Source organism: Eptatretus burgeri, chromosome 8, assembly GCF_056783735.1.
Source record: "Eptatretus burgeri isolate ZD-2024b chromosome 8, Ebu_testis_v1, whole genome shotgun sequence".
NCBI lineage: Eukaryota > Metazoa > Chordata > Myxini > Myxiniformes > Myxinidae > Eptatretus > Eptatretus burgeri.
This window is the reverse complement of record NC_140968.1, coordinates 105,718,807-105,733,771: the sequence shown is the minus strand read 5'-3', so window position 1 is coordinate 105,733,771 and position 14,965 is coordinate 105,718,807. Positions and strand designations below refer to the sequence as shown.

The 14,965-nt window shown below is 50.8% G+C and overlaps 1 protein-coding gene across 5 annotated transcripts in view; it reads left to right on the top strand.

The window, feature by feature from the left end:
- The window catches only part of LOC147022485 (neurabin-2-like), a 262,931-nt gene that overhangs the window by 63,005 nt on the left and 184,961 nt on the right, over window positions 1-14,965 (top strand). For all 5 annotated transcript variants that reach the window (XM_085893427.1, XM_085893426.1, XM_085893425.1 and 2 more), the window contains exons 4-5: window positions 8,499-8,631; window positions 10,195-10,315. In XM_085893427.1, the coding sequence (XP_085749553.1) occupies window positions 8,499-8,631; window positions 10,195-10,315 (254 nt within the window). The remainder of the gene's footprint in view (window positions 1-8,498; window positions 8,632-10,194; window positions 10,316-14,965) is intronic.

Genomic DNA, 14,965 nt, shown 5'->3' with positions numbered 1-14,965 from the left:
CGCCCACTTTTTCTCGGGCCAATGGGGAGCGAGGTGAAAGGCCGCGGAGGGGGTCAAAGGCGAAGCTACGGGGGGATAAAAGGACCGTGTTCGTCAGTCAGGAGAGTCAGAGTGTGGAGAGTCGAGTGGAGAGTCGGAGAGTCCAGAGGCGGAGAGTAGGAGAGTCGGAAGCAGAGGGTCAAGACTTCGCGGGCGGTGGAGCTGCTCGTCGTGTGCGTTGGAGTCGGAACGGAGGGGACGAGCTGTGGAAAGGCGGCGACACCAGACGAGGGGGTGCTCGCGCCGTGCAGGGAGCTGCACCCGAGGGAGGCCGACAGCGCGACCTGGCCGAGGTGGAGACGCACACCAGGGATAATAAAGATCCTCTATACCCCGAGCATCAGCAACCCCCTCCTGTTTCCCCCCGCGCTGAGATAGTGCGACCAAGGGGGCCCCTTTCCCACCCCCTACCAGACACTGCCCGCAAGGCCCGCGGGGTTGGGGCGCCATCGCCGCTCCGCGTCTCATCACCAGACGGGTAGGCGCGACTTCGGTCTCGGCCTCAGGCCCGCCTCATTCTTGGGGGTATTCTTTTCCTTGGTTTTGGGTATGTGTTGTCGGCGCCGTCTGTGAGGTAGAATTGTATAAGTGTTGCCGTGTGCTCGGTAGTCGGTATTAGCTCTGCATTGTGTTTTCGCTTTTACATTTGCTTGTTGTGTAAATTGCATTGTGTCTTTTCTGTGTGCATTTGGTGGAATTGAATATGTGTGCTTCCCGTGTGCCGCGAATAAATGTGCTTTTGTGTTGAACTGTTTCCCGCTTCGCTTCGTCATTTCTCCCATTGAATCCTCATCTTGCTTCACGTAAAGGGTTGGTAGTGGGCTGAATACGCCCGATAATTAATCGAACCGTCGAGGTCGACGATAACACCGCTCGGTTATTCTGATAGTACGGAACGGGTCGCTTAAGTGGCCCGTGTCCGAAGTCGACCTGCGGCGAGGTGCGACCGCCCGGTCTACCCTCCGCGTGGGTACTTAGGTAGGTCGAATTTGGCAAGCAACCCTATCCCACGCGGGGGCTGATTGGCTCGATCGCGGTGAGACCGAAAGGTCCACCCGTGACTGGTTCCCGGCGTTAGTCCGAGAGGGTCACGACTGGATTGTCCGTCCGGTGGGCGACGTGCCGCGATTCGAGTTACGTGGCCGTCAGCACGCCGGCGGGCGCGAATACCGCAACACTGGTGTCAGGAGTGGGATATAAACTCATCGCCCTCCTCGCGGCACTGGTATCGGAGAACAGGAAAACGGGCTCTCCTGTCTCCGGCTAAATTCACGGGAATCGGTCCAGGGGTGAGAGAAGCGACCCCCGATTCCCTCCAAATTACGAGCGAGCAAATTAACCCTTCACGAGAAGCAAGATGGCGTCTCAAGGCGAGCGGGAGCCGGGGGTATTAGAAATGGATGTAGAATGTGTAGGATCCATGGTCCAGGATGGAATCCCCGAGCAGGAAATGTTGATTGTGCAGGAACACGGACTCGCCCAACTGAACCCAGGGCCCGAGGTGGGTTGCGCAGCGGCCGCGGTGTATGACACCTCCCCTCCCCCCCTCCACCAAAACCCTTCCCCGATCCCTGCTGAAACGGCTCACTTGAGTGCATCCGACATGGCCCAGCTATTCACCATGCTGGCACAAATGAATGCGGAAATAAAAAACGAAATAAAAAGCATGAACGAAAAGATCGATGCGAGTACACAGCAAATGAAGGAAGGAACGAAAAAGCTGCGGGGTGAGACGCAGAACATGGGCCGATGCCTGCAGGCGGGCATGAAGGCCGTGACAAAGGAAATAATAGTTGAGACAAGGGAGGTAAAGGGTGAAGAGTTGGCAGAGACACGGGAGATAGAAAAAATAGAGGAAAGACTACACGAGGAAGGCGGGGTAAGTGACGCACACACACACAGAGGTAGTGGAGGATAATGGGGGTGAGCTGGCGGACTGGGTAGAGACCCAGTGCGAGCAGCTGGATGGCCTCCTCCAGGAACGAGGGGAGGGAGTATGCCCCCTTGAGGCGAGTCACGACCAGGTGAGTTCGGTCGTGCTTTGCGAGGTTGAGGGGGCGAGTGCTGCGAACGGGTGCACGGAAAGCTTGGAGGGTATAGAGGCCCCGGAGACCCTTGTGGGGACACGAATCCCCAGTGTGGTTGTCCCTGTGTGTGTGGTGCAAGGTGTGAGTGCGGCACCGTGTGTGGAAGCGACCCCGTGTGTGAGTGGTGTGGTGGCGATGGTGCCAGAGTGCGTGCTTCCCAGCACGCCGGGTGTGGATGGGGCACCGTGTGTGAGTGAGGCCGTGTGTGTGAGTGAAACGGCCAGTGTGAGTGAGGTACCGCGGGTGAGTGCCCCCGCGTGTGTGGATGAGGCACGGAGTGCGAGTGAGGCACCGCGGGTGAGTGCCCCCGCACGCGTGAGTGAACGGCCGTGTGCAAGGTCGTTGTGTGCAAGGGAGACCGTGTGTGTGAGAGAGCGGTATGTAAGGGAGATGTCGGTTGGCATGCGGGAGCACGCAGCCGCGTCTCCCGGTGTGAATGTGATGGAGTGGACTGTGTGCGTCGTAACACGCAGGTGTGCGTGGGTTGAATGGAGACGGAGACGGAGACGGCGACATGGGAGAAACGAAAGCCGAGTAGCGGCTGTAGTTGTTTCGCGGACCGTACCGGGTTCACCCGGCAGTGAGCACGCGGTTCGTGCTGTGCAACGCACGAGACCGCCACGTGCTCGCTTGCGAGAGTGAAGTCCCGGTCCGGAAACGCACGCGGTGGATTTGCCGATCCCGCGGACGGACAAAGTTTAGGCAGGACTACGGATTTGGACCGGACGGGTTCTCCACGCGATCGTGTGTGTTGAGCTCCAACGGGCAAAGCACATGTGTTCGCGTGGGGAACCCCTCGAGACGTGGGGCTTGTGTTTTTTTTTTTTTATGCGCACGGTGACGTCATGGCTGCACGTGTGTTGGAATCCGGCAGGAGGGGTATCTCTGCCGGATGGTAGCGTCCAAGGAGGGACGAGGAACACGTGCAGCTGCATGACGTCACGGGCAGGTGTAAAGTGCGCGAGCTCTGAGTTGCCGCGCAGGTGCTGAGCATGGAAAAAAAAAAAAAGGAAAACAGTAAGCCTCACTTTCGGGTGCACAGGATTCCTGGGCAAGGGGTGAAAGACCCCCTTACCTGGGCACAGGATGAAAACTAGTTAGGGGGAAGGGTTAGCTTAGTTAGACCGACTTCATGGGGCAGGGGAAAGTCCTCATGGAGTCCGTGGAATGGATTAGTTAGAGGGATTTAGTGAGCTTTAGGTTGGGAAATAAAATGATTTATTTGGAGACAGTGACAGACTTGTGAATGTGTAGAGGGGACGTAGTTTAGCTACGTAGTGTTAAAAGGAACGTGCTACTAGTTTAAGGGACGACGTGGGAGCACGAGTTAGTTTGGGGGTGCAGTTAGAAGGATGGCAGAGTTCAGCGGTGTGTGTGTTGAAGAGTTGAGAGGTGAGTACATGATGAGTGAGTGAGGCCAGCGGGTCTGTGTGTGTGTGGAGCGAATGGGGAATGCATGGTGCGATGAGTGATTGGGGGGAGGAGTGACTCCCGCCCAAGGGACCCCGGGGTCAGTGTAAAGTGAGTTAGGGGGTTAGTCAAATTGAAAAATGGAGGTCGTTTTGTTGTTGGTGGGAAAGTAGGCTCGAGACCCATTTGGAGGGTGCAGGAGCCCTGTTGACGGGCTTGGGAGCGTGGGCTGCGAAGGTGAGTATCGCTGAGTGGGTACCCCGGGCACCAGGCTAGTCGGCGGCGGTAGGGCCATGGGCCCATGGGGGCCGGGATAGAGTAGTGGGCACGGGTGCGCCTGCTTGGTGCGGGGCCCGGGCGCCCTTAGCCGCGTGGGCAGTGTTGTGGGCACGGGTGACCCTCGGAAAGGGGCCCGGGAGGCCGGCCTGCCACGTGTGCGTTTCAGGGGAGGTGCCATGGGGGCACTCCCGGTGTTAGGGAGCTGGTAGGCTCGGAGGCAGTGTAGTGCCCGGGGGTGCCATAGCGGGAGATTCGGCAGAGGGTCGTGCCTGCCAAAGGGAGCCACGTGTCCCAGCCAGGAGACCGTGTGAGGGCACGGAGAGAAAATTGGGGGTCGAGGCCCGAAATTGTGAGGACACCAACACAGGCGACGGGAATCTGGGTTGTTAGAACCAATAGTTTAAGCGAGAGGCGCTTGTTGAAAGCCCCGGGGTAGTTTAACTGTTAAATGGTTAGGGTAGATTAGGAGATGTACCCCTCCGCACCATCCATCCCCTCGCTGTCGTTGTGGGCCGCTGGACCCACTTTGGGTTATAGATCGCCGAACTCTGGGGAGGCCATTCTGAGGCTTCGTTGGGCCTCGACACAGGACGCTAGCTCTCCCTTATTCCCCTCCGGGAAGGGAACGTAGGGGTTGGGAGTAGGCTAGGTGACAGGATAGGTTAGCCGAACAAAGACGATAAAGGGGGTTAGGGGACGATTTATAGTGGGGAAGTTAAAGAAAAAAAATAATAATAATAAAAAAATAAGTTGGGGCTAAATTGGGGTTTGACAAATTAAGGGAGTGGGTATGTACAGTGACAGGCAAAGGCGATAGGTTGGGAGGGAGACAGGTAGGTAGGTCCGAGCCCGCCTTCCAAGTGGCCAGCACCACCGCACTCCCTCCACCAACCTCCATTGAACGGCAAAGGCTGGCCAACTTCATCGGCTGGCCGTGTTTTGCTTTAAGGCGGAGGCCGGCCAACTTCATCGGCAGCTGTGTGCTGCAAGGCCTGTGCCGGCCAGTTCGTCTGCCGGCTGTGTTTGCCTGCAGCGGCCTTCTTCTGCGGGCTGTGTTTGCCTGCTCACCTTTGCCATGCCATGCCCACTGCCCACGTTCACCAGCCCCGTTCAATTTTTGCTTTGCCCCCTGTTCATTTCCATGTGCGCCAGGATCCGCAAGGCAACAGTTTGCAAGCTGCGAGAACTGCCCTGTTGGCAGCTACAACACGGGCCTGCAGTGGCGGCCCGTGCACCGTGTTTGCGTCCATCCATTCATGCATCCATTCGTTGTGCTCATTGCGTGTGCCGCTTGAGCTGGCACGGAGACTACGTTTGTGCAGCCCATGCACCGTTGTGGTTCACTGCGTTCAGTTCAAAAGGGAAGGCCTTGGACTGCGTGTGAGCAGCCAGCCACGTTCCCTGTCACCTGCATTGTTTGAGCCAGAGACTGCATGTGGGCAGCCTGGCTCCCTGCTAACTGCTTTTCTTTTGCAGAGTTCAGTGATCCTGGGCCATGGTTTAGTGTAAAATTTGTAAGTTAAGGTTAAGATGTACTGTACATATGAGTGCGCCCCCGGCATGTCTGTCCTAGCGCCGGCAATTTTATTTAAGTCGTCCGTGTGAGTGAGTTTGTTTAGATAGTTACGCAGCCCTCAGGTTATTTATTTTGGGGACACGAATACCATGAATGTCGCACTCAGGGATCCGTAGGTAAAATGTACTAGGGGAAAACTACACATGATGGCACACGAAAATTTGACGGCTCGGGACGAGTCTGTAAAAAGGGGAGGGGGTAGTGTTGTGGTTACCAAATTCGCAAACCACCATTCAGGTCCCTTAGGTGAGGTATTTCGGTAAGTACATGTGTAGTTAGGCCCAAACCCGTTGTCTAGTGGGAATACATGTCATTTATGCGAGCTGCGACTCTTCAGGATAGCCGTTTTTCTTTTACTATCTTTATTTTGGACCAACCGCCATGATTACCACCACAACCACAACATCAACCACCAACCACAACTCTGCTTCACCACAACCGCCACGACCTTCACGTCACACCTCGCAACCGTAGCATCGCCACCGTTCTTGCCCCGCTGTGGGTACCGGTGTTGGACTCGTGCAGGGCGCGCGTCGAACAGCGTGTACAAAATCACGGATTTTGTGCTTCAAAAACGGATCAAAAACGACACACGCCCACTTTTTGCCGTCCAATCGGTGAGCGAGGGCGACGGCCCCGCCTCCAGGACGATCGATATATGCAAATTTGTGGATCAAAAAGCCTTCACGCCCACTTTTTCTCGGGCCAATGGGGAGCGAGGTGAAAGGTCAAAGGGAGGGGGTCAAAGGCGAAGCTACGGGGGGATAAAAGGACCGTGTTCGTCAGTCAGGAGAGTCAGAGTGTGGAGAGTCGAGTGGAGAGTCGGAGAGTCCAGAGGCGGAGAGTAGGAGAGTCGGAAGCAGAGGGTCAAGACTTCGCGGGCGGTGGAGCTGCTCGTCGTGTGCGTTGGAGTCGGAACGGAGGGGACGAGCTGTGGAAAGGCGGCGACACCAGACGAGGGGGTGCTCGCGTCGTGCAGGGAGCTGCACCCGAGGGAGGCCGACAGCGCGACCTGGCCGAGGTGGAGACGCACACCAGGGATAATAAAGATCCTCTATACCCCGAGCATCAGCAACCCCCTCCTGTTTCCCCCGCGCTGAGATAGTGCGACCAAGGGGGCCCCTTTCCCACCCCCTACCAGACACTGCCCGCAAGGCCCGCGGGGTTGGGGCGCCATCGCCGCTCCGCGTCTCATCACCAGACGGGTAGGCGCGACCCGGTCTCGGCCTCAGGCCCGCCTCATTCTTGGGGGTATTCTTTTCCTTGGTTTTGGGTATGTGTTGTCGGCGCCGTCTGTGAGGTAGAATTGTATAAGTGTTGCCGTGTGCTCGGTAGTCGGTATTAGCTCTGCATTGTGTTTTCGCTTTTACATTTGCTTGTTGTGTAAATTGCATTGTGTCTTTTCTGTGTGCATTTGGTGGAATTGAATATGTGTGCTTCCCGTGTGCCGCGAATAAATGTGCTTTTGTGTTGAACTGTTTCCCGCTTCGCTTCGTGATTTCTCCCATTGAATCCTCATCTTGCTTCACGTAAAGGGTTGGTAGTGGGCTGAATACGCCCGATAATTAATCGAACCGTCGAGGTCGTCGATAACACCGCTCGGTTATTCTGATAGTACGGAACGGGTCGCTTAAGTGGCCCGTGTCCGAAGTCGACCTGCGGCGAGGTGCGACCGCCCGGTCTACCCTCCGCGTGGGTACTTAGGTAGGTCGAATTTGGCGAGCAACCCTATCCCACGTGGGGGCTGATTGGCTCGATCGCGGTGAGACCGAAAGGTCCACCCGTGACTGGTTCCCGGCGTTAGTCCGAGAGGGTCACGACTGGATTGTCCGTCCGGTGGGCGACGTGCCGCGATTCGAGTTACGTGGCCGTCAGCACGCCGGCGGGCGCGAATACCGCAACAATATATATATATATATATATATATGTATATATATATATATATATATATATATATATATATATATATATGTATGTATGTATAAGATATGTATAAATGAGAATTTGTATGTTTTGTTTTTATGTTCTTCTTTGATTTGAATGGAATGGTTGATGTAGTAATTATGGGACTTTTCATTGAGTACATCCGTGATTATTGTTGTTTTTTATCATGGAATCACTTACTATTTGTAACTAGCAAAGGCCAACGGAACCTACGCCTTAACAGCCCTTGCTCAAGAGAATGCCACATAGTTATTTGGGTAGTGTATAGGCAACAAACCACTGCCTCAATCGTTCTTGAAAGAATAATAAAAACTGGGTTTGAATAAAATACATGTTCACTGCCAATGTGCATCTATAACACATTGTGGTTATATAGCTCAGATAGATTCCTATTCCACTGGCCCATGGGCTGACACCAGAGGTGTGTAACCTAAGGACTGAAGCCTGAGGCCTATACTCACTTTGCCTTTAACAAGGCCCATGACACCTCCAACATTTCGATATTTGATGATCCTTTCAACTGCTGCTTTGGTCATTTTACAATGAAGGGGAAATTTATAGGGAGGGCAAGGCAATTGTGAATATGTCAGCTCCAAAGATGTCTTTGGCTTCGCATAGCACCAACATGGCAGCCATGTGATTTTCAGGTTACAACTGTGTGTGGAGTCAGGCCAGCTGTCCAATCATTTGGTGCAAAGAAGTGTTACACACGGATGGACGGACGGAAGAACAAGAGTATTATTATCGATGCTGCTTCTGTATTTGTTTAGTTTAGGATAGGATTAAGGTAATCTCGGTAATTTGGGTAACGGGTGTGAATTTTGACGAAATAATGAGGGTCCTTTCGCCAAGGTTGTGGCACAAATCCTGTTTCTCCAGTATTCAGTTAAACGGCTTGTTTACTCCAACTGTTCGGAGTCTATTCCGTGACTGGCTCCATGGCTTGTGGGTGTGGTTGCCATCTTTTTTGACTTGGTAATCCTAATGTTTCCTGTGGGTCATCATCGCCCCCAATCACGGTCTGACAATATACAAAGGAAAAAGTTGCAAAAGGATGGGGTTCTGCAGAGAGGAGGATATGATAGAGAAAAAAAGAAAGAAAGGAGGGAAGGAAAAATAATCCATTTGTTGCTGTTTCACTCATCACCTTCCCAAACATCCAGGTGTACAGCACCTTCTCAAATGAAGAGTATGACCGTCGCAATGATGAAGTGGACCCGGTTGGTGCTTCAGCGGAATACGAGCTGGAAAAACGTGTTGAACGGATGGATCTCTTTGAGGTGGAGATTGAGAAAGGTAACGCTCGTAGTTGAGCTAATCGGATGCCATGTTTATTTTTGTTTTTTAAATGTTTTTCTTTTTTGAATATGTCATCTTGAGCTGGAATATTATTAAAACATATAATATACATGTAGACACATGATATAACTTGTCTTTTAGGGATTCCTATCGATGTAAAAGCGTTCCTACATGACAGGGTCATTGAGGTATGGAATGGTCATTCTGGGAAGGTGAGAGTGGTTCAGTGACAGAATATGGTTTAAAATAGAATATTGGTACTTTGAATCAATGGGGATAGAGGGGGACAAGGACAGAGTCAGAAACATTAGCCAGAACAGAATTTAATTTTGTGATCTGTGGGCGTCGTGTGCACGGCGTGCTGTCGAGGTGTCATGAGATATTGATTGTGTGAGTCATGGGTGTTTGCGAGCATCATCTTGTCGTCTGTGTTAGTGCTGTGGCCAAACCAAACAAAATAAACAAAATCTCTATATTAGTCGGTTGTGATTGTTCGAATGTCATGTTTGAGATTTATCTCTTCACTCCTGCCCTCTCCTACTGTCACCTTTCCCATCGAGTCTCTGTCGGATTGGATGGGGATTGCGGTGTGGATGCTGTTGGTGTCTTGGAGGGTGTTGTGCTTGTTGATTGGGTTGAGATCGGGAAGCGGATGTTGTGGATGTGACACAGGCATGATGGATTACTGGTCTTCTACTGTGTCGAGCTTTACTTGTACTGCATTTCCTTGTGTAGTAGTTTGAAGAAATATATAAATAAGTGGCTCTGCATGAAAATATAATTTGAAAAATGCTTTTAGTTCACAATGCATATTTGCCTCCAGGGCAGGATCCTGTGGACTGCCCTCAATTTTCCTCCTCCATAACGGCTTTAAAGGCATACGTATGATTGACAGAGTTATTCAGATCTTCGTACACAGTGTTCCTCTTTTACAAGTGTCAGGGGTTGGTGAGGTTTCTTCAGCACCTGCGCACATTGTTCTAAGCTGAGAATAATCCTTTTTCCTCCGCATGAGGAACAATTTACCGACACGTCATAGTAATCCCGACTGTACTGATATTAACATAAACAGGAAGGAGCAGACTTCGCCTCAGTCAATGTTTCACTCATGATACATGAACTTCTTCAAGTTTATGTTTCATGTTCCGTCATGTTTGCATACGCAGTAAGTAGATGGGAGATGACTCTGTACATGGAAAAATAGATGAAGTATGCATTTTTAGCTTTCTACATACCCTGATAATCAAAATACAGACCAATTATTGCACCGTAGTCTCAAGAAAGGAAGCCGTAGACACACACACACAGACAGACACACACAGACAGACACACACAGACACACACACACACACACACACACACACACACACACACACACACACACACACACACACACACACACACACACACACACACACACACACATGCACACACACACACACTTAACTGCCATTCTTTAATTTTGATTGGCTTTTGCATTCGTGCTTTATTTTAGAGTCCAACTTCTAACTTGATGAAATGCTAAAGTACTAACAATGTATGTTGTTTTTTTCACCCCAGGGGATAATGGATTAGGCCTCAGCATCATAGGGATGGGAGTTGGAGCTGATGCTGGCCTAGAGAAGCTTGGGATCTTTGTGAAGAGCATCATGGATGGAGGGGCAGCCCATTGCGATGGCAGGTATGATCCATTGTATTCTTAAAAGGGTGTAAGGCGATGCTTTCTTGGAATCAACTCTGCTCTGGAAAAATTATTTATATTATTGCGGGCCGGAGGATCGGGTGAGAAGACCACTAGGTCGGGGAAGCTATGTCAGTTCCCACCAGACTCCCCGGAATTGTAGGCCGTTGCACACGGATAATTTTGTGACGCGACGGGTCACTTAACCGACCGTGTATGCCAATAACTCAACCGCGTGACCTAGGGTCCTCCCGCCTATGGGTTAATCGGGTTACCTAATTAATCACGTGGTATAATTACTGGGGAACACGCCCTCGGTACTCCTTGTCCAAACCGGATCACTCTACCAGATCGGATCACTTTACTGAATCAGATGCAGCCGAGCGACACTGCCAAGGACGTACCGGCTAAAAGGAATGGATTGTTGGGAATAAAGTCCCAGCTAAGCTAGGATTCGGACCATGCTGGATCAATGAAAGAAACCACAAAGACGAGCTGGGAACATTCCAAATAATGATTTATTTAGAGTCAACTTACACAAGGGGACACAGAACAGACTTAACGCAAAAATAATAACAATAATAACAATAACAATCTTCTGCTGTCATACTTAAGCAGACAGGTGCCAGAGCGTGTGCGCGCGCACACACACACACACACACACACACACACACACACACACACACACACACACACACACACACACACACACACACACACACACACACACACACACACACACACACACACACACACACACACACACACACACAAACACACACACACACACACACACACACACACACACACACACACACACACACACCTTATGAAGAGGGATTATTGCAACGAGAAGGGAAATGAGTTGAGGCCACGATTTCTGTATCTTTGTACTCGATAACACGACGCGCCACCAATACGTTTTTGGGGGCGATGCTCTGTGGTGCGGTACCCGACAGTGGGCGCGTCGTCTCTCTGGCTTCAGCCACACGTGTTTAGACTGTGTTCGGAAAGGAGGTGCTTGAGTGGAGAAGGGGCGGAGTCCAGAGTGCGAGGGTGGAGTGGTAGGTGGGACCAGGTAGGCGGGTGGGGTCGACGTCATGTGGGCGGAGATGAAGAGGCGGATCGTGGCGGTGTCGACGAGGCGAGGCGAGAGCGGGAGAGAGGTGGAGAAAGAGCAAGAGCGGCGAGAGAGAGAGAGAGAGAGAGAGAGAGAGAGAGAGAGAGAGAGAGAGAGAGAGAGAGAGAGAGAGAGAGAGAGAGAGAGAGAGAGAGAGAGAGAGAGAGAGAGAGAGAGAGAGAGAGAGAGAGAGAGAGAGAGGCGGAGGGACTGCTCCGACCTTTATAACACTTGCAGCTCTGGAGGAGGGGCCATGCCGAATAAAAACGTCATCACCCGAATCGGGCGCTCCGATTGGCCCCGACCCCTCAGTTGGCCCACCAACTTTGGCCGGAAACCTCCTCACTTTGTTTCTGGCAAGGCCATCCCAGACAGCGGGAATATTCCGCTCCACCCCACGAGATGACATGAATCGCCCAAACCGAAATTGGCACGCGAATCGTCCTGCAAAAACCCCTGGGCCGTGCCAGGGCGACTGGTCGAGGATCCCGTATGCCTGCTCAGGCGCCCGACCAGCCCCAATCAACACGCCCGCTCCGTGCGCCAACGTGGCCTGCACTGTACATTCCCCGGCTCGATTGCAGCTTCGCTGGCCGAAGAGACGTGAAGACGTTCACCATCCATGGAAAATCCGCTGCTGCCAGCGAGGGCCGAAGGTACATCGCCATGGATAAATCCATGCACATTTCACGAGTGGCGTACTTGTCTGCTTTCGAGCACATGCCATACAGTGATTGTGGTTCAGCCATTACGCACGTGGCCAGTGCTCGCTTTCACACGACTCCGTTAGCGTGTGCGCGGGGTGCACACCAATATGTGTCGGATATTGAGGTTGAAAAGAGATAAGCCGTTTCTACTCCGCTCACTCGTATCCCGCCAAACATGGCATGGAGTCGTCTTTATTGGCCGCTGTACGCGTTTCGTGCAGCGTGGACGTCATGCTGGCTGTGTTTCCTGTGTTGTGAAAAACACCATTCGTGCAGCCTCTTAGGTATTCATTCGTATGCCTTTTTAATGCAACCGGCAATCTTCCCCAGATCATCGGAAGCCCAAGTCGATAATCCCGCACTGCCAAGCGCACATGACTCTCCGCACACGCCGGGTTTAGGGCACGCCCGGGAATGAGGATCTCTGTGCAGCAGTTCCCTCACTGCGGCGCCGCATGCGCTGGCCTTCATGAGGCCCTACCTTACAGCGAAGGCACACGTGGTTGATTCACCTCAGGAATAAAAAGACGAAAAGAAGAGTGGGGACGAAATGAAGAAGAAAATGATTTAAGCAACCCTAGCTATTAGATCATCGCAACGCACTCCCTTGTTGTCCCGCTAAACAAAAGGAAAGGGACTATCTACACGTATATTAATGGAATAACTGTCTTGGAACACCAATCTCTTGTATGCATGCGGTTCCGAGAAACGCAACAATATTATTAATATGATTATCATTTGTTCAGACCACATGATTGACTCAGAACACTTCACTGATGCCCAACATGGCTTCACAAAGGGCCACTCTTGTGCCACCCAGCTTCTCTGGGAGCTGGAGGATTGGACAGCGATGCTGGTTAAGGCAAGGCAATTGATGTCCTCTTTCTTGAATTTGCAAGGCGTTCGATTCGGTCCCTCTCAGAGAAGAATCAGAGACCCTCTCTTCAAGTGGATTACAGCTTTATTATTGGACATAGTGCAGCGTGTTGTCGTAAACGAGTCAAAATCAGACTCCGCAATAGTATGAAGTGGAATCCTGCAAGGCAGTGTGTTTGGGCCAACTCTTTTACTGTCTTTTATCTATAATGTCAGTGTGTGTGTGTGTGTGTGTGTGTGTGTGTGTGTGTGTGTGTGTGTGTGTGTGTGTGTGTGTGTCGGGGTGTCTCCTCCATAACTCCAAAACCATGAAACTTAGTGGCCTGAAACTCTGCAAGCATACTTAGGGAACTCCAAGGGAGTGCATGAGTGAAAATCGGGTCCTTTGGTTAATTAAAACACCCATTTTGAAGATAATTACCTGCCTTATTTAATTCCATCCTTGATAAGGCGCATCCTCGCCCACCTCGCTGGCATCTTAATTCGCCATTTTATTCAGCCTGCTGAACTCTGCCTTCACTTGGAACAGGCCGCAACGATTTCTTAATGATAAAGTTTTTTGTTTTTTTTCCTTTTCCTCACTCATATTATCGAATGCCCGTTCATTATAGCTACGAATTTTGCTGTGTACATTGCAATGCTTATAAACACCCGGAGACACCAGAGTTTGTGGTTTTATTTCATTTCCGCACATGCCATAACATCGAGAATCTCTTCAATTAAGGCGAATTACAAAATTTATGCTCCAGAATCGAACTTAGCAGCAGTTCTGACTCCTAAAATAAGTTTATTTGTCCAATTCAGACATATTTGACATTTTCGAGTCTCCAGGAGGTGTGTGTTTAATATGACGGTTCGGTGATTGCTCATCGCTTGACAAGCCAGCCGTTCCTTATCAACCGTTTCGTTGGAGTGCTTGCTTGAGTGCTTCAGCCCCTTGTCAAGCGCTCTTCAAGCTGTTTGGTTGTTCATTTCGGTAAAAGTACCCGTACTTCCAATCTAACAAATCGATTTGATGTATGTTTCCGCCTTTGTTGGGCCCCGCGGTACTGTGCCGTGAGTGCCTCGGGAGGTGTCTCATCCACTGAAAATATGCAATTATATTTTTACAGGACATCGGTTTGTTTAACCTTTTTGTGTGATCTCCTTTCATAATCCACCCCTCACTTTGACATCATTACATACAGTATATATAAACACAATAAGGTCCATCCGACATCGTGTTCCATGTTTGTTCTCGCTGTGAAGGCATAGACTGACATTTTGTGTTTTGTGCCTTGATATATTTTTAAGTTGAATATCAGTGGTGAAGTATTACACGTATTCAATCCATTTAAATCCATCCTTGCTATTCCATCATTGCTTTTTCCACAGACACTTCATCTCATCAGAAAATGAAAGCAGTTGAACATATTTAGAAACGATTACATCACTTTGAGCGATTAGTTTGATAATGTCATTACAGGGATTTCAACTGCTGCCTGGTCTTATGGATAGTACACTGTAATGCCTTTACTTTTTCAAATATAGTTTGGAGTAACTGAAAAGAACAACAGGATCAATAGCATCTCTGGATTGACGTATAAAATAGGGGGAGGGAGGGGGTGTCCCCATCGAGTGTACCATAATATTTTTAGGGGGTGTCTGTTGAAGCGTTATGTCGCGTAACAGGTGTTGGAGTGTCAGATTTGGACAAAAAAGTGACAATTTTTGAATGGCTTCTGATAGGTTTGTGCAAAAGCGATGATGGGGGAGCAAAAAATGTTACATACAGTATTCCGCCGTTTCGACGTGGGAATGCTCTTTTGCTTTTATGAGGGGGAGGAGGGTGAGAGTAGAGATGGAACAACTTTCAAAGGGGTTGAGGACTTCCGATGGGAGTTGGGAGCATGGGGGGTTTGAACACTTTTGGGTAGGGAGGGGGATCGATGCCTGATGGTTGGGAGG